Genomic DNA, 26,427 nt, shown 5'->3' with positions numbered 1-26,427 from the left:
CGAACAGAATTCATTCCTATTTCGCGCCTGGGCGAGCCGTTCGCACCCGAGTGCAACTCTCTCTCTCTCTCTCTCTCTCTCTCTCTCTATATATATATATATATATATATATATATATATATATATATATATATATATATAAAAGAGGTATACTAGGTTATAAAATATACAACATCACTTCTATTTGTATAATTATTGTTAGGAACATAAGTCTAATTAACATGGGACTTAGTTAAAATAAGGAATCATTTGATCACAATCTTCAGGTGTGCAAAATAAGGTATCAAAAGTTTTTTATTTCCCTTACTAAGCAACAATGATGATCAAATCAGAACTTTTAAAGTACAAGAGATGTCAAATTTCTCTGATTACTTTTTTGATAAATTTACCAAACAAAAGAGTAACTTGATATTTTTAGTTTGCATGTAAAAATTCTCTCATAAAGTCTATAGTTATTTTGTCAGTAATCATTGTACTGGCAATTGATTGAAGTTCTATTACGGAGTATATATTTAGGGATCGATGGAAATATGTTAGGCCAGGCCAAGCTTTGAAAACTTACGCAAATTATGTTGTGCAACCGTGTGCACCATTTATAGTGCACACGGTTGCAAAAACGACGTCGTTTTGATTAAAAATGCGCATCGCACTTTAAGAAAAAATAGGTTCGATTCCTGGCAATAGCATTTTTTTGTGCATAATTTAAATTATATATCCACAAATTCATAACTATATATCCACAGTGAATGAATAACACAAAATTCAGAATGAATGAACTAAATATCCACAATGAATGAACTAAATATCCACAATTAATGAACTAAATATTCACAATGAATGAACTAAATATCCACAATGAATGAACAACATAATGCTGTTGAGGGGAATCGAAACTGAATTTTTTTTTAAATGGGACGCGCGTTTTTAGTCAAAACGACGTCGTTTTGCAACCGTGTACACCATGCATGGTACACACAGTTGCACAGCATAACTATTGGAAAACTTAGGCATGTGCCTGCTACGAAAACTTAGGTCTAAGTCTGTGTGTAGGCTTTTTTAGGCTCAAACCTAAGCCTACAATAGGTTTGATCTGGGCTTAAACTTTTTTAAAGACATGTTTAATATGTAGGTCATTAAATATCCAGCAATTTATATCGTGGACTAGGGTCCACAATGCACTATGGATCCTGTTCCAATATACAAACTTTGACTTCATAATATATAGAATTTATGTTGATAATACACATACACATAAACACGATACAATAAAGACACATAAACACTTAACATAATACACAAAATTCATATTCATAATGTACAGTCATGTTCATAATGCACAGAATTCATGTTCATTATATCATGTTTATGTGTATGTGTATTATGAACATAAATTCTATACATTATGAACATGAATTTTATACATTATAAAATCAAATTATGTGTATTAGACCAGGGTCCACAATGCACTGTGGATCCTGGTCCACGATATAACGATTGTAAATATACTCTATTGTAATCTTTATATAAGGATCTTCACATTATCCACTTTATAAAACTTACATATTTGGACCAAAAAAATTAAATCTAATATAATAACAATAATAGGTGAACAATTGCAGTCGTAAAACACAACAATTTTGAAGGTAGTGGCAAAAACAAGCATCATATCCTTAACCTCAATCGATTTTTTTAAAAAAATAAAATTAAAAACTAAGATAAAATCTCAAGACCAACTGTACTATTAATCAATCAAATATTTCACTCCACCACCTTCATTATTACTATATATATGCAAGGATGAGTATGCTACTCCGCTATGACAAGGTGTTTGGTTGGATGGAGGGAATTAGGTGAGAAAAGAATTACAATTCCATAGGAAATGAATAATGTGGAAATAAAGTGATAATTTAAATTTCAGTGTTTGGTTTGCATGAATATAATTACTGAAAATTTCAATTTCAATGTTAGATATACCTGAGAATTGAAAGTGAATAAGTAGTATAAAGTCCAAAATACTCATATTTAATAATATAAATATATATATATATATATATATATATATATATATATATATATATATATATATATATATATATAGTTAGTTAGTTAGTTTCATTTTATAAATATGAATATATATAATAAATAAACGTGAAATATATACTAATTTTATATATACGAGTATATATATTAAATTAAATAACAATAATTTATACCAGGACTATGTGGTCTAATGGTATCCGGGTTGGACTTCCATTTGGAAGGTTGTAAGTTCAAGCCTCAGTGGAGCTCTTTGTGTTTCAGAAAAAAAAATAACAATAATTTAAAGTATTCATAAATTAAAATATCATTATAACCGATCAAGAAATTTATTAAATTAATAAATATAATATTCCTTCGCCGGAGAAACCAAAATTGTAAAAAAAAAAAAGTTTGCATTTCTCGAGAAACGCAAGTGAGATTTACGTTTCTCGAAAAATGTAAATCTCACTTGCGTTTTAATTTTGACCGGAAATATGGTAAAACGCATTTCCTGAATGTGTTTTTCATATTTTCATCCAATTTTTTTGTCATATTTTGACGAATTGCATATTTCATCTTCACATTTCTGTCATTTTCCCACAATCTTATGATGTCCCAATCCTTCTAAGAACATATTTTGATTTTTCATTCCTTCCGAGATTTCTTATAATTTCCTAATTCTTCCTAGAACTTTTTCCTATTCCTCAATCATTTCGGGAACTTGTACTGATTCTCCAATCCTTCTTGGAACTTCTTCCAATTCTTAAATTTAAAATTTATCAGAATTATTTATCAACATTCTTAATCAACAGATAATAAAATTTCAAGTAAAAAATAATAAATATTTGAGAAAAGGGTCAAATAGGCCCCTAAACTTTATTCCAAAGATCAATTAGCCCCCTAAACTTTACAAGAGTGCAATTAAATCCTCAAACATGTCAAATTAGATCAATGAAGCCCAAAAACCGATAAATGACCTGTTATTACATGTCATTTCAATTCCGGCGACCGGCGAAAAAAACCGATCACCGGCGACAAAATATGGGCGTCTGGTCGTCTTCCACTAGAGAAGACGACTGGACGGCCGCCTTCTCCATTGGAGAAGAACAGCCGTCTGGTCGTCTTCTCCATTGGAGAAGGCGGCCGTCTGGTCGTCTTCTCCGGAAGACGACCAGACGGTCGGATTTTGTCGCCGGTGACCGGATTTTTACATTAGTGGCTGGAATTATTCACTGGTGGTCGGAATCTGTCGCCGGAATTGAAATGACCTGTAATAACAGGTCATTTATCAATTTTTAGATTTCATTGACCCAATTTGACATGTTTGAAGGTTTAATTGCACTTTTGTAAAATTTAGGAAGCTAATTGACTTTTGAGGTAAAATTTAGGAACCTATTTAACCATTTTCTCTAAATATTTTCAACTCAACAACACCAAAATATTATTTATACTTTCAATAAATATATCAAAACTAATTTATTCAATCATTTACTATATACCTATCCAACAATTATTGCTTATTTATTAAAATTAAAAAAAAAAATGTCACGATGTTCTAAAACATTGTGGAAATTCACGTACACATAATATTTCGTATGATGTATTTATTAGATGAGTTAATTATTGATTAGTCTTGATTAGGGTGACATTTTTACGACTTAGTCATCCATATAAATTCTTTCTCTCCCTTCAAAGTTAATGCTAGTGAAGACATTCAGTATCAAACTCTTCATTGAATTTAGACAAGGCGACGAGAATGGCGAAGCGACTCTTCTCTCCTCGTCTTCCTCCGCAGCAAAGCGCAGCAGTTCTGGCGAGAATGCGACGGCGGAGGAGCAGAGGAGGGGTGGACCGGTGGTTGTCATTGCCTGAGCCGGAGCTGCTCTTCCACCTAGAAGTGTCGCCGGTAAGGGACGCTTTTAATTTCTATTTAAAAAAAAAAAGGATTATTTGAAATTTTAAGTAGTCGGAGTCGGCGGGGGAGCGGCGGGAAGTTTGGAGGGAATCCTACCAACGGTACAGTATGATTCATTCATTCATATTTCATACCAACGGTAACAATTTCCTAATTCTGATTTCTGAGGAATTTGGAAAATCCCTCCCTACATATATTAATCTTCATACCAACGACAACTCAACTCAACTCAATTTCCTAATTCCTACATTTACGCACTCAGACACACATATACTTAATCTTCATTCATTACCTTGCTCTGCTGTGGTGTGGTGTTTATTTTCATCATATCATGGTTTGTCTTAAAGACTTTGCTCACATTACCTTTCCTGGGGGTTCTTGCAGATTTGATTATTTACTTGAGGTGTGTAAGCAAGAGAGATTGCTACTTCACAAAGAGGAACAGAAGGATAAGCAAGAAAAGAAAGGGTGCTACAATGGTGATGATGATCAATACTATTTAGGTGGGGTTGATCTCAATGAGAGTTTGATCATTCCTTCAAACCACACTGATAAGGAGGAATGGAGGAAAAGCAACACCCCAGAGTCTATTATTTCACATTCCAGTGGCAGTGACAGCAGAGCTTCATACCAAAGGTAACTCAACATTTGCTATATCCCAATTTTGATTTGTGATGGGATTTGGAAACAAATTTAGTATATATGTATTTTGTATATGATTCATCCCTACATATAGGCAGACACACAACTAATCAATCTTCATTCATTCTTAACTAGACTTTCTTTAGATTTTCTTCTGTTCTGAACTCAGTGTCTTTATCTGCTATATATTCAGTTTTCAATACATACCTTGTTGTGTGGTGTTTATTTTCATCATGGTTCTGTCTGTAGTTTTTCTTCTGTTATGAACTCAGTTTCTTTTGTCTGCTACATATTCAGTTTTTAATAGATACCTTGTTGTGTGGTGTTTATTTCTATCATGGTTCAGTCTGTAGTTTTTCTTCTGTTATGAAGTCAGTTTCTTTTATCTGCTATATATTCAGTTGTCAATACATACCTTGTTGTGTGGTGTTTATTTTCATCATGGTTCTGTCTGTAGTTTTTCTTCTGTTTTGAACTCAGTTTCTCTTATCTCTATATATTCAGTTTTTAATACATATTACATACCTTGTTGTGTGGTGTTTATTTCCATCATGGTCCAGTCTGTAATTTTTCTTCTGTTCTGAACTCAGTTTCTTTTATCTGCTATATATTCAGTTTTTAATACATACCTTGTTGTGTGGTGTTTATTTTCATCATGGTTCATCTTAAAGACTTTGCTGACATTACCCTTCCCGCGGGTTCTTGCAGATTTGATTATCTACTTGCGGTGTGTAAGAAGGAGAGATTACTACTTAAGAAAGAGGAACAAGAGGATAAGCAAGAAAAGAAAGGATGCTACAATGATGATGATGATCAGTTCTGTGGGTTTGATGTCAATAAGAGTTTGATCACTCCTTCAAACTATACAGTGCCTTATAAGGAGGAATGGAGGAAAAGCAACACCCCAGAGTTTGTTAGTTCACATTCCAGTGGCAGTGGTGACAGCAGAGCTTCATACCAACGGTAACTCAACATTTGCTATATCCCAATTTTGATTTCTGACGGGATTTGGAAACAAATTTAGTATATATGTATTATGTGTATGATCCATCCCTACATATAGGCAGACACACATATACTCAATATTCATTCATTCTTAACTAGAGTTTCTTTAGATTTTCCTCTGTTCTGAACTCACTTTCTTTATCTGCTATATATTCAGTTTTCAATACATACACTTAGTCTTCATTCATTCTTAACTAGAGTTTCTTTAGAATTTCTTCTGTTCTGAACTCAGTTTCTTTATCTGCTATATATTCAGTTTTCAATACATACACTTAGTCTTCATTCATTCTTAGCTAGAGTTTCTTTAGTTTTTTTCTGTCCTGGACTCAGTTTCTTTATCTGCTATATTCAGTTTTTAATACATACCTTGTTGTGTGGTGTTTATTTTCATCATGGTTTGTCTTAAAGACTTTGCTGACATTACCCTTCCTGTGGCTTCTTGCAGATTTGATTATCTACTTGCGGTGTGTAAGCAAGAGAGATTACTACTTGAGAAAGAGAAACAGGAGGATAAGCAAGAAAAGAAAGCATGCTACAATGATGATGATGATGATCATTACTGTGGGGTCGATCTCAATAAGAGTTTGATCATTCCTTCAAACCATACAGTGCCTGATAAGGAGGAATGGAGGAAAAAATTGATGGGATCATTTTATGGCTTATCTTGGCAGAATGTTTTGAATTCTGTGGTGCAAAGTGCAGCACGAAGAAAGACACTAGAATCTGATATTTCACATTCCAGTGGCAGTGATGACAGCAAAGCTTCTTTAAAGAGGAGGTTAAAGTCTGATGAGGTTGCGGGAAATGCTGTGGCAGAGAGGATCAATTCCAAGAAGCGAAAGAGGGGAAGTGGGGTGCCCAACAACGGTCCAGAACCACCACCAGGACTACCGGTTGAATTTAGAAATTTTATTCTCCAAAGGGCTGGTAACCGGGCAGTATGTGTCGAGAAATTGGTGATTCAAAAGGAGCTTACAAAAACGGATGTAAACAGCACCCAGAATAGGCTGTCAATCCCAGCGAGGCTTGTGAGGGAGGAGTTCCTTACGGAAGAAGAGCATCTTCTACTTTGTCAGCGCAATGGGAAGAATGTATGTTCTATAGATGAAGTTCCGTTGATCACACCAATGATGGAAGTAGCAAAGGTGAGCTTGAGGAGGTGGGAGATGAAGAAGGAAAGGGGAGTTCCCAGTGTATCTTACGTCATAGCTAATACTTGGAATGAAATAAGAAGACGGAATAAATTTGAAAGCAAGATGATAGTTCAATTGTGGGCTATTCGGGTTGGCGTAGACTTGTGGATGGCTCTAGTTAGGCTTTCTTGATCTTTTAATCAACTTACCACTTCAATTTAGGAGATACAAATATGCTCTTTGTATATGCTTTTTTGTGTTTTTTGAAACTAATTCAAAGAGTTTTGAATTTTGTTATGAATGTCTATCAAATACTGTTCAGTTCATTTTGAATGAGAGTAGGGATTATTTTGCTATATAAATGCTCTTATCTGTGTTATGGAATTCATAATATCGGTGCAGCTTCTTCTTCTGGATGTCTTTATATTGTTCTTTATATTGAGTGTTCCTTGCATATTCTAAAGAATGATTTACTGGCTCAGGTCTGAGAGGACCTGCATCTTTATGAATAAGCTGGCCCTTTGAAGGGGAATGGGATGATACAGGAATCAGATATGTCTCTTAACTAAGTGAGAACATTAAGCTATCAAGGTTACCTTGCCACATAAATAGTGTGAATCAGAAAAAACTATGACTGCATATGCATTCTGGAGAAGAGGAATGCACAGAGCTTCTAGAGATATGGGCTATAGCTGACTACTATAAATACTCAACAATTGTAAGAGAGCACCGCTTGCAGTTTCATTACTGCTTTTCAATATTTCAGTGGGATTACTTGATACAATATCAATTTTTGCCATCTAAACTACAGAATTCAGAATTCGATCTTTTCCAGTGCTTTATTTTTCTGATAACATGAAAGCATATGTTTGCAATATGTCATCGTAAATCCTAATTTGTGTTTCACTTTTTATTTGAAAAAGTTGTACCTATTGGTCAATGTGGACCGTTTGGTCCACATCCAGAATCCACTCTTCCCTGCAAAAGTATACCCTAAAAAGCTCTAGAATGTGTACAATATTCTGTCTTTCCAAGGAGAAATCACTCTGTTTAAATAATGAGGTAAGTGATTTTGGAGATGAGGCATCCTTAAGATCTCTTGGTCATTATGGTCCATGTATGTGAGAGTACAGTACTTTTTACCAGCATGTGATTTTCACATGTTTATGAGTTATGACACAAAGGTTGCCCTAATTCAGTATGCAGGCTTACTGATCATGTTTTCTGTCATTGTGTAGTACTCCATACCATAGTTTATTATATAGAAGTTTATGTATTTCTACTAGCATAAATTTCTTATTGTTACAGGATGAAATTTTGTGCAAGGCTGTTCAACGATTTAAAGGAAAAAACTGGAAAAAGATAGGTATTCCCTTCACTTGCACATTGATAATATTCTTTGTCTTTACCTCTCTGTTAAGCCTACCACTGCCACAAAGCCTACATAAATGGCAGGAGTGTTCATTGCTAAGTGGATGGTGTGAAATTGGTTTCTTTTGTAGCTTGTGTTTTTGGGGATTCCTAGAGTTCTCTCATATTGTTAAACTAATGCCCATGAATAGAAATTGATTGTTGTTCCTTTGAAGTATATATCTGTTTTCAAAGGCATTAAACTTTTTGTTTTGGTTGCTCAAGAATAATTTTAAATTTTTAGAGCATAATATATATATATATGCAAATAGATAATACACATCATTACATTTTTGAGTTCTAGTGTAGCCATTGGCAGTTGAGTTGAATAATCTGATAGAAGTAAATTATGTTTGGACTCTTATTCCTTTTTTTCTTTTTTTTAAAAGGTGGCACAACCATCTTAATCCTTCAATAAACAAAGAACCTTGGACACAAGAAGAGGAATTAGCTCTCATTCGTGCTCATCAAATTTATGGAAACAAATGGGCAGAGTTGACGAAGTTTTTTGCCTGGAAGGTAGTATACTAGTATATAAGTTGAGCAAAGATCTTACTTTCCACTATTGATGTTTTCTTTTGTGGTTGCTTTATTTTGATCTTTCGTGTTTATTTATTTTCAGGACAGACAATGCAATTAAAATTACTGGAATAGCTCAGTGAAAAAGAAATTGTATTCATATTTGGCATCAGGTTTGCTTTCACAATTCCCATATTTGTAACCTTTTCAATTTTCTTTAAAGTTTACCTAACAAATATAATGTGCATATTAGATATTTATTGGGCAAAACATCAATAGGTAGAAGGTGTGTGATGTAAGAAAAAGCCTTTGCTTTAAGAATAAAAAGGACACAGATTGAAGGTGTGTGATGTAAGAAAAAGCGGGGAAAAGGTTTAGCCTCTCTTCATGTGTTTGAAGGATCCCTCTTACAGGAAAATAAAGTGTAGCAACTTTTTTGGGTGCATTCTTCTACATTTATGCTAGTGCTAGTCTTAATGATATTGCCGTAAGTTGACATTTTTATCAGGACTTGCCTTCAGAAGTTTTATATTACCATCTGTTGTTGAACAACTTCAAAAGTGGGTTCTTATGGCTGAGGCTATCATTGAACAGAATGAAAAGGAAAATGCAGCATTAAAAGAACAAATAAACCAATTTGAGTCACAATGGTTAGAATATGAAGCCAAGATGAGCTCAATGGAGGAGGGTTGGCCGAAGAAAATTTCATGGTGAGACAAAACTCTAAAGATTTTGCCCTGAAAGGATGACCGAGTAGGTGGAGCATAATTCTCGATTGTACCAGAAGGTTACGAGTTCGATTATTGATAACACCTTCTTGGTTAAGCCCATCACACAAAGTCTTCCTAATGTGGTTTATTTTTAAGATTTTTCTTACAATTTCTTTTGTCCTTGACAAACGAATCTAATTAGTAGAATTGATGTTCTTGTAGGGAGTTTCAGCAGTAAAAGCCTTCCATGAATTGCTCATTTAGTTGAATTATAAACATTTATGATCTAAGGAAGAATGTTGAAGGCTGTACTTTCTTAAAAACATCATATGAAATTATAGTAGTTATTCTATTATATTGTTAAATCTACTATTTTAGTTTTTATTCTTTTTATTTTTAAATTTTATTTTCTGTAATGACCTCTTTTTTTGTTTTTTTTTTTTTGTTTTTTTTTTTTTTAATCTTGTTAGCTAATCAGTAAAAATTGTCTTGTGGGATCACTTTAGTAATTTTTTAATGGACATTTATAGTGGTTATAAGGTTTTTTTTTTTAGGTTTACTATTTACTATGTTCACATTATATAAGTAATTCTCTTTTCAAAAAAAAAAAAAAGGTAATTCTCATTTCTCTAAAGGATGGTATACAGTATACACAATATATATTACATAATCTAATGATAAATGAATATCTCTATTACAATAACTCAAGCAAATTTATTGCAACAAATCAACAACCAGGTACAATGCATTAGTTTTCTAACTAAGTGTAATGTGGAGCGGTGCTCGGCTAAATTTATAATCAATTATTATGATTAAATAAATTTATTATAAATAATATAATATTATTAAGTAAATAATAATATTTTGATGTTTTCAAACATTTCTAATGTTTTAATTACCTTCTTGCCAAATTAATTGTCAATTATGTTTTTAATTAGTTTAGATTTTGTTAATTTTTAAAAATGTTTTTAAATTATTATTGATGGTGATAGGAAACCTAAAAATTATATTGCCCATACTAAATGTCCTATTGAGTACTATTTTATGATATGATGTAAAAGATCATTTAAAATGTCAAATTTTAGTTTCATGATAATACACAAAAGTGATAATAAGTAATATATTTTTGTTCAAAATTAAGTGTTAAATTAATAATTATTATTTTTATCTTTTTTTTTTTGAAAATAATAATTATTATTATTTTTATCTAATTCCAAGTACAACCAAAAACTATTGAGTTCTAAAGTTAAACCAATAATTTGAAGTAAGAAAATAAGAGAAAATAATGCTATATATATATATATATATATATATATATATATATATATATATATATATATATATATATATATATATTTTCAATTAATTAGTGGCATTATTATTATTATTATTATTATTATTATTATTATTATTATTATTATTATTATATATTTTATACTTTATCTATATATGTTGCAGCCATAAAGTTAATACCCCACTATCAAGGTTCAACCAAAGAGAGTTACAGAGGTGTCATCGATCTGAGCACAATGTGCTTAGCAATTAGTAACATGGTTGTTAACTACTGTACATTTTGAATTTTGAATTAATATTATATCAAAATTAATTATCAATAACAAAGTGACACATAAAGCTACACTATCAACCAATTAAAACAAGGATTTTAGGAACATTATGCAATAAAAATAAAAATAAAAATAATAACACAAGCATTATTATCAAGTAATTTCAACCCATAAAAATAGTTTTTAGAAACTCTTTTATTATAACTACAATATATATTGGAAATTATAACATATTTTTTTATACGCTTAATATAGAAAAATTGGAAACATATTACTTAATTAATATATTAAATACCTTTTTTAAAAAAAAAAAAATGTTTTGCTGATAAAAGGAAAAGAAAAAAAATATTGGATTATTGTAGTGGAAAATTATTGTGTGTACTATGGTCCAAAACGACATCGTTGAATTTTAATTTATGAATTAAAATAATAAAACTTCTAAGGTAAGATAGTGTACTTTATGAGTTTGAATAATGTACATTATTAATTATAAAAATGTATATTACAGTGGGTCGCGTGTAAAAAAAATTACACAAAATAACTATTGTATTGCAATCCCATGGGCCATGGCATACTGAATGCTTAATTAATAAGTGAATTGCTTCATTTTTTTTTTGAATATTATTGACTATATTATTAAGGTAGTATCTGTTCTATATTTTCTCTAACTACTGCAGTCTAAAAAGTCAATACTCCACCACCGGGGTTTGATCCTGCATGTGACCTTCCCTCAAAAGGAGCCACATAGGTGCTTGGCAGTGAATTGCTTCTTGGTTCAACCAAAATGTATGTTATTCTTTGAAGGCTTGGGTTCGTTTACCAACAGAAAACTATTCTCTGTTTTCTGTTTTCTAATTTTTCAGTTTTCATTCTCTATTTTCAATTCTCTGTTTTCTGTTTAGAAAACTTGTTTACTAACTGAAAACTGTTCTATATTTTCTATTTTCTAATTTTTCAATTTTCACCTAAAATTTAGTTTTGAGCTAATATTTAAAATATTTTTTTTGGATATATTCATTTGAATGACATGTATATGAATATATAACTTTTACTTTGAATTCTAATATATGCGAAATTTCAATAACTCCAATATGTAGACCGAACTTGTATTATGATGTAACATAATCAAAAATATTCAAACTAATAATCTATTGAGTTCAATCAAAATCTAAAACATTATATAGAGTTTAATTCTTAATTTTGATAATGTAAATAATGTATAACTTTAAAGTGTAAGCAAATAAATTATGTTTAAATAAGTAAAGTAAGTAGAAAAGATAGAAAATAGTAATAAGTAAAATAAGGTGATAATGAATGTAATCATAGTAATGTGGTTATAGTGATATATAACTAAATAGATGATAGATGATTCTGTTTTCCATTTCGAAAACAGTTTTTAAGTGTGTTTCAGTTTTCTAGAAATTTTCAGAAATTATTTTCAGTTTTCAAAATGGAAAACTGTGTTAGTAAATATGTTTTCTTTTCTCCACGTAACTTGTAGCAGGAGAAAACCAAAGAGGAAAAACAATTTCTTATCTTAGTAAACATTCTTCCCAAACTTAGTAAACATAATTGTACAATGGAACACACAAAGCAAACCATCACTCTTTCTTCCAAACAGGATATTCTTCATCTTCCCTTTAGCTCCCTCCCATATATATACATCAATCCACATGTCCTCAAACCTTAGATTGCCTCCAAAAGCTTGCTTCATCTACAATTGTATGTTGTAATTAATTTGATATTCATTATACATATATAGCCTTATTAATTTTTTTGTTAATCTGAAAAAGGGATGTCGAATCTATGACATTATAACATAAAGTCATAGGTCGGTGTTCGCCGATCACGAAGTCTTGAGCGTATGTATAGCTTTTTGTTCAATATTTACTTAATTATAGTTACTTTAATGTCTCATTAATTTTGAGGTGTTTATAACATTGTTAGTTATTGTGGGTGTTTCAAGTACGCGGATCAATTATGGGGCAGCAATTGTTACATGGGACATTATACGCAACCATCTTTGAGGTTGATAAGATATCGAGTGGACTCTTTGATTTTTGTAGTACTATTAAGGTATTATCTTTTTTTTTTTTTTTGCCAATTAATACTCCGTACTTTTTAAAATTTTAATATCAATATTAAAGTATCTATTAAATTTAACTCTCGATTTAATTTTTATAGTGGTGATATTTTTTTTCTTATTTAGTCCGCATTGACAGATAATTTGACTTTATTTTACCATTTACTTTAGTGATTATGCTTAATTTAATTTTTTCATTTACAATTTCATCTCCTGTAAAGTTTGAGGGTTTGAAAAATAAAATACTTTATTTTACCATTTACTTTAGTGATTATGCCTAGTTTAACTTTTCATTTACAATTTCATCTCCCGTAAAGTTTGAGGATTTGAAAAATAAAATACTTTATCCCATTAGATTACAAAAGTGGACGCTAGTTCCGACCACTTAATGTGGTGGTCAGAATTACCGACGAGGATTTTTCCGAATCTCCCAAATGGTTGGAAAAAGTGGTCAGAACATGGAGTTCCAACTAGGGCTTCTAACAAGCCGAGCCGAGCTCGAGCTTTGGGTAGCTCGAGCTGAGCCGAGCTCGAGCTTTGGGTAGCTCGAGCCGAGCCGAGCTCGAGCTCGATTTGTTAGAGGGGAGCTCGAGCTCGAGCTCGAGCTCGTTCGAGCTCGGAAATGGGGCTCGAGCTCGAGCTCGTCACAATGTTGAGCAGCTCGAGCTCGGCTTGAGTTGCTCGTTTGTTCGAGCTCGAGCTCGAGCTGCTCGACTTGGATTCGAGTTCGCGAACTTGTGCTCGAATTCGAGCTCGATTCGAGCTCGAATTCAAGCACAATTTGACCTATTTAATACATGCTAAATCAGAACTAAAAAAAAAAAAATCAAAGTCCAAAACAAAGCTCTCCACAGAAGTTTACAGCTTCAAAGCTGAAGTAGAAGTCTACAACAACATTACAAAATACAAACAGATTAAACAACTTCACATCAATTCAATACAAGTTAAAGAACTTAACATCAACTTCACATCAATTCAATACAAGTTAAAGAACTTAACATCAATTTCACACTCGCCATGCTTTTCAATCTTCACTCTTTCCAGCAACAACGCCCCATCAAAAAAGATTAGGAACAATCATTCTAACATAACCTGCAAATCTTTAGATCTTAAACACACTAACTAAATATATAAAAGCTGTAAATGATCAATATATAGATTTTAATTGAGATGTTACTCATGAGTTGGATACTAGAAGATAAAGTGTGTAACTTACTTTCATGGGTTGGATACAGGAAGATAAATTTCTTGATACGATTTCTCTTTCTGAAAAAAAAAAAGAAGATAAATTAACATGTAATTAAACAAATATTTTTAAAAGGCAATGCATCATTTAACATAAAAGTTATAAATTAAAAATTAACTTACTTTGTTTTTGGTAACTCCGTGTATATGTCGAAGCCAATCACCCCCACAGAGTAAAGCTTGTACTGTTTCCGGCAGCAATGATGCACGATAAGAATCAATTACTCGTGTCCCCGCACTAAACGTTGCTTCTGAAGCCACCGTGCTAACAGGTATAGCTAAGATATCTGCTGCCATTCTTGCCAATATTGGATAGTGCATTCTATTCATCTTCCACCAATCCAAACAAGAAAAGTCTGCAGCAATCTCACTTTTCTTAAGACCGCCTTTTTCAAGATAGTCTGCTAACTCTGATTTCTTAGGCTCTGAAGTTTCGACTTGAGCACAATAATCATCAAAATCATCCCAATCGTATGTAGAACTTTGACGGCTTACTTGGCTCCCAAAAGTTGTAGAAGAACCTAAATTTTCAGAAATGTCTTTGTTCACTGCTTCAGCAACATACTCTTCATAAAGAGTATTGATGATCTCTTTCACTTTTGAAATGTTTTCCTTAGCTTCAATATCATAATACAGTCTAGGAAAACAAAACTCAACAGCAAGCATCTTCTTTGTTGGATCAAAAACAGCACCTATAGCCATCAACAGATTACACTCACCCCAATATTTATCAAACTTCATTTTCATTTTCCCAACCAAATCCTTAATGAAGGAATCCTCATCATTTGCATGACTATCCAAGGCTGCTTTGATTTTCTGAACTTCTTGAAGAAATAAATTTGAAGTAGGGTACTCACAACCTGAAACAAATTTGAATTCAGATACTCACAAGTCACAATCTAAAACAATTTTGAAGAAACAAGTTAAAAGAAACAAACCTGAAATAATGTGAGTAGCTGTCCAGAAAGCCTCTAAAATAGAGCAAACCTTGGTAACTTTAACCCAATCATCTTCTAACGGACAACTGTCGAAAAATGGATCACGATCATTTAACATCTTAAAAGCTTCTTTAAACTTGAGTGCACAACTTAGCATCTCAAAAGTCGAGTTCCTTCTTGTTTTACAATCACGGATCAATTTTCTATCTTTCAACTGTAATTGCTGCACACAATCTGCAAACTATATACGTCTTGCCTCCGATCGGTTCACATATTCGACACTATCCCTAACATCCCTAATGACATGTCAAATCTCTTCTAATCCATCTTGAATACACAAGTTCAAAATGTGTGAACAACATCGAACATGAAATAAACGACCTCCACATACCAAACTTCTTGATCTTTGAAGTGTATCCTTCATGTACCGAATTGCAGAATCATTACTAGTAGCATTATCAACCGTAATTGTAAAAACCTTATTTTCAATTCCCCAATCTTTCATGCACCTAAATATAGCATCACATATCTGCAGACCTCCCCTCGGTGGTGGAATATTGATAAAGCTTAAAACTCTCTTCTGCAATTTCCAACTAGAATCAATCCAGTGGCCGGTCACAACCATGTACTCAATCTTTTGGTTTTTTGATTTCCAACAATCCGTTGTCAAACTTACTTTGCTAACGGATTCAAGATTGTGCTTCAACTTTTTCTTTTCAAACTCATAAACCTTCAAACAGTCTGATTTGTTTGTGCTTCTACTAATCTTTCTCCACTCTGGCATTCCTCGTTTCATCATGATGTTAAATCCTACTTCTTCCAAAATGTTAAATGGGTGCTCATGCATCATGATCCAATGAGCCGCAGACTCTCTCATTACTTCCATGTCAAACTTCCCATGATGTAATGGCGGAAGGGAAGATGAAACTCCATCACTAGGCAAAAAATTCAACTTAGTTTGTTGATCAACCACCTGCAAAACCAATACAATTAGTCAATTACTATAAATTTATTTCCATCTAGCTAACATTTAAGCTAATGAGAATTAAATAGTTACCTGTAAGTTTGCCTTTCTCTTAACACATTTCTCTTGATGCCTCTTGTAGCTAGTTGTCGTTCCAGTTTTAGTCAATGCAAAGTGATGATGACAATGATTGCACTTTACCTTCTTTATTCCATCTACAGTGATCACTTCAAAATCAACCCACACACTTGAGGTTTTTTTCCTCTTGTTTGTTTGAAAATCTGATTGTTGTTCTACATCTTCATTTTGGGGTGTATCATGATCACCTAAATCTAAGTCAATTCCTTCAGTTTGTCGCACTTCATTACTTTCACCAACCATACTGATTGAAGTAGGTAGATTTTGCGGGATAGATGAATTCTCGGTAGACATAACTAATGGAAAACAATAATAAAATCAATAACTTGTTTAATTAATTTGAAATTTGGTTAGGATTTTAGTTGCAATTAACATCTATTTAAAGATTAATGAAACATAGAAGGAATGTGAGTGAACAAAAGACAATTCTAAATGTACATACAATTAACATCTATTCTAAACATAGAAGGATTTTAGTTGCAATTAACATCTATTCTTGATGTTATCACATCTGTGCTTGTTTTTATAATTATTTTGAATCATCTCGGTAACTAAGTCCTTTAATTTTACTTATTTAATACATGTTTTCCTTGCTATTATCATTTAATTATGGTTCACACTTGTTTTGAATGTTTTACGGTGTTTGTTAGTGTTTTTGAACCATTTTAGGTCAAAGATATGAGCGAGGGGAGTTCAAGGATGAGTTTGGAGCAATTTTGGACGAGTTCGGGCCTCAGGGGACTTGACGCGTCGAGCCCAAGGCTCGACGCGTCGAAAATTTCCAGAAAGTATCGTGATCGAGACTCAACAAGTCTCGACGCGTCGAGCGAGAAAGACCCGAAATACACATTATGGCGCTGCAAAGGAGAATGGCGGCAACTAATTTCCTAAACCCAAAACATGGCGCTGATTTCCAAATTCAATTCAAGCTTTAATCAAATGGTGGGGCGCTGATTACAATAAAGCATGGCAATTTCCTTTATATAAATTAAATAAAACATTCCAATTTCAAATCAAAAGCAAAAGCAGCAATTTCTTTATTTAAATATAGAAATTATAATTTGAGTCCAATTTTGTACAAGATTCCTATTTCATCTCAACTTTGTACCCACTATAAAATCCCTCCTTCCTCAACCCTAATAACAGACCGAGAGATTTTTAGAGTTCTTGGTAGACAAGAAAGAGGGAAATCAAGAGGCTCAAGTTGTCTTTGGAAGCAAGGAGGAAGCCAAGGAGATTTGGGAGAATCGCTTGGTTAATTCTTGTACTCTTTTGATGATTTGTAATCCTTTATTCATATTTGCTATGTATAATTTAGCCATGCTCGGCTAAATTCTTTAAGGATTTTTGGGTGAATTTGTTTATGAACCTATGTGCCTAGTTCGTTAATTTCTTAATATATTTATGTTTGGTTTTATGATTTGTGTTGCAATCTTGTTTTAATCTGTTGTTGTTGGTAGTTAAAGGCCTAAATTACTAGCTTCACAGTCATGTTTGTGTCACCAATGGGAGTTGGGGCATAAATTAGGGCACACACGATTGCACCTAATGGTTGGTCCTTGGGAAAGGGGAACTTATTAGGGGAAGTTTATTCTAGATTATTGCTCATCGGGAGATGGTAGTAATTAGGAATAATTGAATGCTGATCTTTGATCTTATTGGGTGTTTAAGCCATGGGAGTGGAAATTCACTAGGAATAGAGATTACGGGAGTAATTCGATTCCACTTTGCATTCCCATACAAATCTTAATTCCAAACCAAATATTACAAACGTTAATTGGCACTAGGTGATTAAACATTGTGATCCCAAGAATCCTATTTTGCTCTATTGTCTACAAAACCTTGCTACTTATTTTATTCTGCTTGTTATTTTATGCAATCAATCAACCTTCAAGTTTTGTTCAGACTAGTTTCATATGAGTAACCTAGTAGCTAGTGATTAGTACCCCACCTCTCTGTGGTTCGACAACCCGAATACTCCGGGTATTATTTGTTTGCCCCAAATTACAGCAATCAATTCTAAACAGAAATTAGCACATTTTATTCCATATATTGGTGATGCTGCTTGCCTGCTAAAACATGTTAGAATATGATAAATTCATAAACTACTGCATAACTTTAGGAAAATTTGTGAATTTTCAGTCAAATTCACACAGGCTCTAAATCATGTTTAAAGTAGTGACAACTGACAACTCACAAGACATGACAAGCAAGGCTTTCATCTGTTTTCTTAATTGCACTCTAATAGGCACAAAATAGAGCAGAAACATATTCTAATAGGCACAAAATAGGCACAAAATATGCACAAAACAGAAACATACTCTAATAGGCACAAAATAGAGCAGAAACATATTCTAATAGGCACAAAACAGAAACATACTCTAATAGGCACAAAATAGAGCAGAAACATATTATAATAAGCTTAAAACAGAAACATACTCGGCAGTTTACCTTAGAGTTTGCACTAGTTTTCACTAACTCAGCAACATAGATATCATATTTAAAAAAAAAAAAAATTAATTACCTTACAGTGGTAGAAGGAGGTGCCGGAGTGCCGTACCGTCGTCGAAGGCGGCGGAGTGGTGCTTGGCTGCTGCGTCACCGGCGGTGGCTGCGAGAGGGAACCGGAAGCAGCAGTCACGAGATCCGCGCCTGAGGGAGTCCAGAGAGGCAGAGAGCTGAGAGCTAGCGGCAGCGGTGGACTTGGGTTCGGCTGCAACGTCGCCGGCAGTGGCTGCGAGAGGAAGCCGGCGAGTATGTCGGCGACTCTAGCGAGAAGCGAGAGGGCGGACCGGCGGAGAGGCTATACTGTGAGAGTGCGAGTGCGAGAGAATTGAATAATTTAGGATTTTTGTCTTTAGGGTTTGACATTAAGAATTTAAGTATATATATTAATATATTATATTATATTATTTATTTAATTATGGCTCGCGAGCCAGCTTGACGAGCCACGAGCATATAACATATGAGCTCGAGCTCGGCTCGTTTGCCTAACGAGCCGGCTCGTGCTCGAATTGACCGGGCGCGATCCGAGCTTTGACCGAGCGGCTCGCGAACCACTCGCGAGCCGCTCGGCTCATTTGCAGCCCTAGTTCCAACCAGATTTTGGCCATTTCCGACCACTTTTTGTTGGTCGGAAAATTGGCGATTTCCAACAATGTCACTTAAAAAATTCAATAAAATTTAGGTCTTGAATAAGTTGAAGACAAATAATTAAATAAAAAAGTGCCACTATATTCAATAACTAAACCAAGAATTAACTCCGCAAAATTATAATACATTTAAATAGTTAATTTCATTTTTGGTTCTAGATTTATAGGTAACAATTCACTTTTAGTTTTTTATTTTCAAAACATCCATCTTTGGTCCTACTATGATTGTGGTATGACCATTTTTGATCATCCATCAAGAATTGAATTAAATTCTGTAAAATACAAGAGCATTTAGGTATTCAATTATGATTTTTTGATGGAGTACAAAAAATGGTCATGTCACAATAATATTATGATCAAAGAATAAAGATGTTCTAAAAAATGACTAAAAATAATTAAAAATAAAATGTCACTTATAAATCTAGGATCAAAATAGAATTAACTATATATTTAAATGAAGCAATTCTATTGATATTGACAGATTGTATATTTTATAGCCTGCTAATTTGTTACACCTTAATTTACTTATCTCAAATTTTACATTTTTGTTTTTTGTTTTTTTTTTTTTTTGTTGTTTTTCTTGGAAACTTGAAGGATTCGTCTGCTAAATCGTCAACCAAAAAGTTCCTCAACAGCATCAAGAGATTCATATTGTGTAGGCCAGAGGTACCCTGGTTTCGTTGTATATATTTTCAATTAATTTACCTTAGATTTTAAAATGCTACAATAATAATTTTAATTAACAATACAACAATATTTGGATAATAAATTATTGATTATTAAAAGAATGTGTCCATATATCTCGAGCGTTATGCTATGCAACTGTGTGCACTATGCATGGTGCACACGGTTACAAAAACGACGTCGTTTTGACATTCGATTTAAAAAAAAAAAAATCACCGAGTTCATTCATCATGGATATATAGTTCAAATTATGCACAACATAACGCCGTTAACGGCAATCAAAACTGATTTTTTTTAAGTCGAACGCGTCGTTTTTAATCAAAACGACGCCGTTTTTGCAACCGTGTGTACCATGCATGGTGCACACGGTTGCACGGCATAATTTGCCCATATATCTATATCATTTTTTTTTTGTTATTTTCGGTTTTTAATATTTTTTTTTAATGTTAAGGTATTACCCATTTCAAATTTCTTTGTTAATGTCCTCATTGTTTATAAAGTTTCAAGGTTATTATGAATTTTTTTTTAAAAGGTCTATTTATATTTAAATATTTGGGATATTTTATTTACAATTCATATGTTAGAATGGTCATGTGTTTTGCAAATTTGTACCTATTGCTTTATTTATAGGAAAAAAGGTGTATTAACAATAGAAAGACATTTTAATTTTTATATCACTTCTTTCCTTTCAATTGTATTCATAATAAACAATGTAATTTAAATTCCTAGCACATTATTCTTTTCTCCCATAATCCCTTCCCCCAACCAAACACCATGTAATGTAAGAGTGAGTTGGCTGGCCAATCGGTAATTTATGTGAAATTTCTAACCAAACTTATCTTCAAAATGTGTTAAATGGGCCTGACCTGTAAAATTGAACCTATTTTACAGGGTGTTTGATTGGGAGGAGGGAATTAGGAGGGAGTGAATTGTAATTTGGTGGGAATATAATAGAAATTCAAATTACATTATTATTTGGTAGGGGAGAATAAAATTATTAAAAATGTGAAAGGAAGAAGTGATATAAAGACTAAAATATGGACCCCTATGTAATAATTAAAAATAATAACTACTAAGGGTAAAAAGGTCTTTTTCTTATTTTTTCCTTTCCATGCATCATTCAATTGAAATTCATATGGAAAGTATGAATTCCAATTCAACATTAGGAGGCAATTGCATTTCGCAATTTCCTCCAACCACACAATGTAATTTGCCAAGCTAAAGAATTGCATTGTAATTAAGGGGGTGTTTGGTTGGGAGGAAGGAATTATGAAGGAAATGAATTGCAATTTGGTGGGAAAAGAATAAGGTAGGAATTCAAATTACATTGTTTGGTAGGGAAGAATAGAATTATTGGGGGTGAGAAGGAAAAAGTGGTATAAAAACTAAAATGTCCTTGTGTAATAATATTAATAATAATAACAATCAACCAGAGTATTTTTGTCATTTCTTCAATTTTTTCCTTTCCCACCAGCCTTGAATTGCAACAATTCAACAAAAGGAGGAAATTGCAATTCTTTCTAACCAAATAGTGTAATTGAGGCCTCAATTGAATTACAATTCAATTACCACTAAATTACATCCAACCAAACGCCTTGTAAGAATTGCAATTACAGGGTACCAAACACCTCATTAATGATTTTATGTCGGTCAATTCATAAATAATCAAAATATAAATCTTTTTTTTTTAAAATAACTTGGTGAAAATTGTTGATCAGATTACAGGTACTAAGCTCTATGCAACCATTGATCTGGACAAGGCAAGAGTGGGGAGGACCCAAGTCGTAGAAAACCACCATTACCACCATTCCAATCCCATATGGAACGAGCCATTCCGTATCTACTGCGCCCACGCAATCTCCCACATCATTTTCACGGTGAAATACGACGACCCCATCGATGCCACACTCATCGGAAGAGCCTATCTCCTGGCGGCGGAGGTCGTGAACAAGTACGTGGTGGACACATGGCTCCCAATTCTCGACGAAGAAGGCATTTCCGTCCACGGCCACCCTAGAATTCACGTCAGATTACAGTACTCGAGTGTGAAAGAAGACGACGACTGGTCTAGAGGGATCCCGGCGCCGTCCTGTTCACGTTCTTTAAGGAATAGCAAAATTGCAGCGTCAGGCTTTACGCCGACGCCCACGTCCCCGACGACAAGATGGCCAAGTATCTCCAAGATCAGGGATTCGCCGACCCCGATTGGTGCTGGGAAGACATTTTTCAAGCGATCGTTAACGCCCGGCACTTGATTTACATCACGGGCTGGTCCGTTTACACCAAGATATCGTTGGTTATAGACCCGGCGAGACAGGAACCCGGCGGCGACATGTTTCTCGGCGATCTGCTAAAGACGAAAGCCAAGGAAGGGGTTAACGTTTTGGTCCTGGTTTGGGACGACCAGGCATCCATCGAGGTTTTCAAGAAGGATGGATTAATGGCAACCCACGACCAAGAAACCTACGATTATTTCCGGGATACGGGTGTCCATTGTTTCCTATGTAACACCCCCTAAAAACATGATATTTTAAAGCCTTAAACATGCAGATAACTAAACCAAACAATAATCACAGCGGAAGACTGAAAGATAGATGTATATAAATAAACTGGAATACGGGGTGCTATGCCACGTTCACCAAAGAGATGAACGCACAGGCAACATCTGCAATGTTTAATTCTAAACCCATTGTCTCATTGTTCTACATCTAAACTGGCACACAGGCCACAAAACGTAAGGGAGAAGCTATACTAGCAAGTACTAGACCGCGCACTCGCCTAGACATCACCTGAAAGAACACAATAAACATGGGACGACGCCCGGTCAGCGAATAATACTGGTAACCCACCAATACATGTGAAATATCATACATAGATAAGATATAAGTTTGTAAAGCCATTTTCGAAACGGAATACATATATATAAGTCCAAAACCAAGAGTAATAGTCAACACAAGACTCAACACTCTCAACAAGAACACGGGAACACATCCCAAGACCACAAAGAACAACACGACTCAGAAGAAGTCTCAAGGTATGATCTATCATCACACAATAGATCAAAACCCGACATGCATCACGCAAAGGAATAAGACTCACCCACGGCAACACATGCCAAGGCAACACATGCCTTTGTGACTACACACGTCACAACAGAAGAACTCACAACAACGGCTACACAAGCCTTCGTGACATCACCCATCACGAGTTGATATGCCTTCCTTATGCCCGGTTCCAACCTTATGGCTACCCCCAACCTTATTTCTTCTTCCAACCATTACCTCCAGGACCCCTGTACAACCAAGTCCAACCTTTTCCCTCCGAGGACCGTCGTCCCCATCTGCCGACAAACCGCCAACAAAACCACCAATTCATAGTACACGAGGGTACCGATCACACACACGGCAACACATGCCTCCCAAGAAATACGTGAACCTTACACAAAGGTCACAACTCCATAATCACGTCACGGCCACCACGAGGACCGCTGCAATACCTTGGTGACTAGTGTCCCATACCACTAATCGTGCAATCCAGGTAAAGCCACTCACACGTCTCACACCACAACAGGATTCAATCAACGGATCACAACGAAGATATGAAACCATACTCAATCAAGAAATGGATCACAGTCTAACAACAACAACGATGAATAACACAAGTTATCATCAACCAATCGGAAGGTACAAACAACACACCCGCTAGCATTTAAACACCGAACTAGCATGCTTATCAAACGGGTAAACCAAACGTAGTTCTGAAGAACACACAAGACTCATCACTGTTCAACGAAACACAATGTTGAACACTTAGCACGACTCAAGACACCAAAACCTACATGGATTCCTACCATATAGTTCTAAACATACGAAACATCAAGAAGACACTCAAATAGTTCCACAAAAGAACAACGGGAAGTCAAAAGACCAAATACTGAGTCAAAAGAATCACGGGAAACAAATCCCCGCCAAACCACAATACGTACCCCGCGGGTAGGCCCACGGGTAGGCTCCTACCCGTGGTTCCGCCCGCGGGTACAGGCCAACCAATATAATGTACCCCGCGGGTGGGCGGCGGGTTGGACCCCTATCCGCTGTTCTGCCCGCGGGTACACCCTGTACCAAAACAATCCCTTCGGCGATTTTCATCTCCAAACTCAAATTCAAGTCCAAAACATGCCAAATCTCACCAAATACAACAAAATGACTTGAATCAAAGGAATGGCCAAGCAATGGCACACAAGAACCCTAAACACAAGCTCTAGATATGCATTTTCACAAGACAATGCATAAACACTCACATTTCATAGCAAAAACACATGTAGAATCCAAGAAATATTCATATAGATAAGCAAAATAGATTTTGTAGAGCATGGGTTACCTCTTGTAGACTAAAGACTTCACTTTACACCTCAACAAGCTCCTCACAAGGTTCACCTTCCAAACCCACTTCAATAACATACCAAAAGATCATAAAGATCCTATCTTTAAGAAAAGACACCTTAGATAATACTAAAAACACAAGATGAACTTAGATCTTATCCTCCTAGATGCCCAAATATATGAAAGGTTGAATCTTGGAAGCAACTCTTGAAGTTTTGGCAAGGCTTCAATCTTGGCTTGGAAGGAAAGCTATCTACCTTTTTAGAGAGAAGGTGGAGCTAGATTTTTAGAAAGTGTAAGGAAAGAATGAAGGTGGTCTACTAGGTTAGGTTACAATACTAACACCAAGTGAAAGGTCAAGAATACCCTTACTAACATAAGGAAGTGTAAGGGAACAAGGGAACTCCTTATAAAGCTTAAGGTACAACTTTGACTTAGGGGTTGACTAGTCAATTACTAGTCCCCGACTATTAAATTTCAGGAATTGAATTACGAATTGAAATAGGATTAATTACTTAATTAATCCCTTAACCGAAATTGGATTTCAGGGTGTCACATCCTATCCCCGAGAAATTCCAATTAAGGGATCTAGTTCACCACCAGAACAACAGTGTTCACTCATCACCAGAAAACAGTGATAGTGGATAGTGAGCTCCATGGCGGCGGCAGTTCTGGAAAGCGGACTATTCTTAGTTTCCTGGGCGGGATTGATCTCTGTGACGACCGATATGATACCAGGGAGCATTCACTATTCCGGACATTAAACACAACCCACAAGGAGGATTTCCACCAGCCTAATTTCCCAGGAGCGAATGTGAGTAAAGGCGGCCTGAAGGAGCCCTGGCACGACATCCATTGCAGGTAGGAGTGTTCAATCGGGTAACGGTTTGGTTAATTGAACAGTTTTAACAAAAAAATTTTAAAATTTTAACTGTTAATTAAACCAAACTTTGTATTATCTAATTAACTGAATCTAAATTGTTTCCCGCTAACCAGTGTTGAAAAAATCGCGCCTAGGTGCCGATTAATCGGCACTTCGACGCTATACGGTTGGCTTCCTAGGCGCCTAGCGATTTTTTCAACATTGCCGCTAACCAATTTCCTGAACATTTTTAAACTAATGTTTTAAATCCTAAAAGTAATACATATAATAATAAATCCAATTAAAATAATATATAGAATAATAAATTCATAAGAAAATATACAAAAACAATATCATAACAATTATATACTTATTTTTATATATATTTAAAATTTTGATTAACTGTTATGTTAATTCAGTTAACTGACAGTTCCGAACTGAATTAACCATTAATCCAAATTTTAAAAAAACGTTTAACCAATAAACTGAAAAAGTTCAGTTAAAAAGGATTAACGAATTCTGTCTGTTTGATTGAATAACTGAAAATTTACCGAAATTTGCACATCCGTAAATGCAGGTTAGAAGGCCCTGCGGCCTGGGATGTGCTCTATAATTTTGAGCAGAGATGGAAGAAACATATCAGGGATAAGTACATATACTCCATGAAGGAGCTGCAAGGCTTAACTATCCGCCCCTCAGAATTTCCGGTTTTGGATGATCCTGAGAGGTGGACTGTTCAGATTTTCCGGTCCATCGACGGGAATGACACCGCTGGGTTCCCTGGGAACCCGGTGGAGGCGGCGGAGAGTGGGCTGATAACTGGGAAAAACCACGTGATTGATCATAGTATTCAAGATGCGTATATCAATGCCATTCGTCGCGCCAAGAATTTCATCTACATTGAGAACCAGTACTTCCTGGGGAGCTAGTATGGATGGAGTGCTTCAAAGGATCAGAGTAATTTTGTTTGCAGGTACCCTCATGGATTTTAAAACACCTGCATTCTTAGAGCTCAAACCTGAAAAGAGACCTGTGTTATCTCACATCCCATACCCAATAGA

The 26,427-nt window shown here is 34.6% G+C and overlaps 1 protein-coding gene, 1 long non-coding RNA gene and 1 pseudogene across 2 annotated transcripts in view; 2 read left to right on the top strand and 1 right to left on the bottom strand.

The window, feature by feature from the left end:
- The window catches only part of LOC109190144 (B3 domain-containing protein At1g05920-like), a 70,032-nt gene extending 62,982 nt beyond the window's left edge, over nt 1-7,050 (top strand). The window contains exons 3-4 of the mRNA XM_019340583.1: nt 4,329-4,478; nt 6,184-7,050. Coding sequence (XP_019196128.1) covers nt 4,329-4,478; nt 6,184-6,906 — 873 coding nt within the window. The 3' untranslated portion in view covers nt 6,907-7,050. The remainder of the gene's footprint in view (nt 1-4,328; nt 4,479-6,183) is intronic.
- A 5,723-nt stretch (nt 7,051-12,773) lies between these two features.
- LOC109190170 lies at nt 12,774-26,372 on the top strand (annotated as a pseudogene).
- Nucleotides 14,054-14,632, bottom strand: LOC109190171. Its single transcript, XR_002055667.1, has 3 exons — nt 14,370-14,632; nt 14,218-14,267; nt 14,054-14,093 (listed from the first exon to the last, which is right to left on the bottom strand). It is a non-coding gene; the product is annotated as an uncharacterized LOC109190171 (long non-coding RNA).
- Nucleotides 26,373-26,427: the final 55 nt, after the last annotated feature.

Source organism: Ipomoea nil, unplaced genomic scaffold (assembly GCF_001879475.1).
Source record: "Ipomoea nil cultivar Tokyo-kokei standard unplaced genomic scaffold, Asagao_1.1 scaffold1572, whole genome shotgun sequence".
NCBI classification, from domain to species: domain Eukaryota; kingdom Viridiplantae; phylum Streptophyta; class Magnoliopsida; order Solanales; family Convolvulaceae; genus Ipomoea; species Ipomoea nil.
The sequence above is the reverse complement of the archived record's forward strand: the minus strand, read 5'-3'. Positions and strand labels throughout refer to the sequence as shown.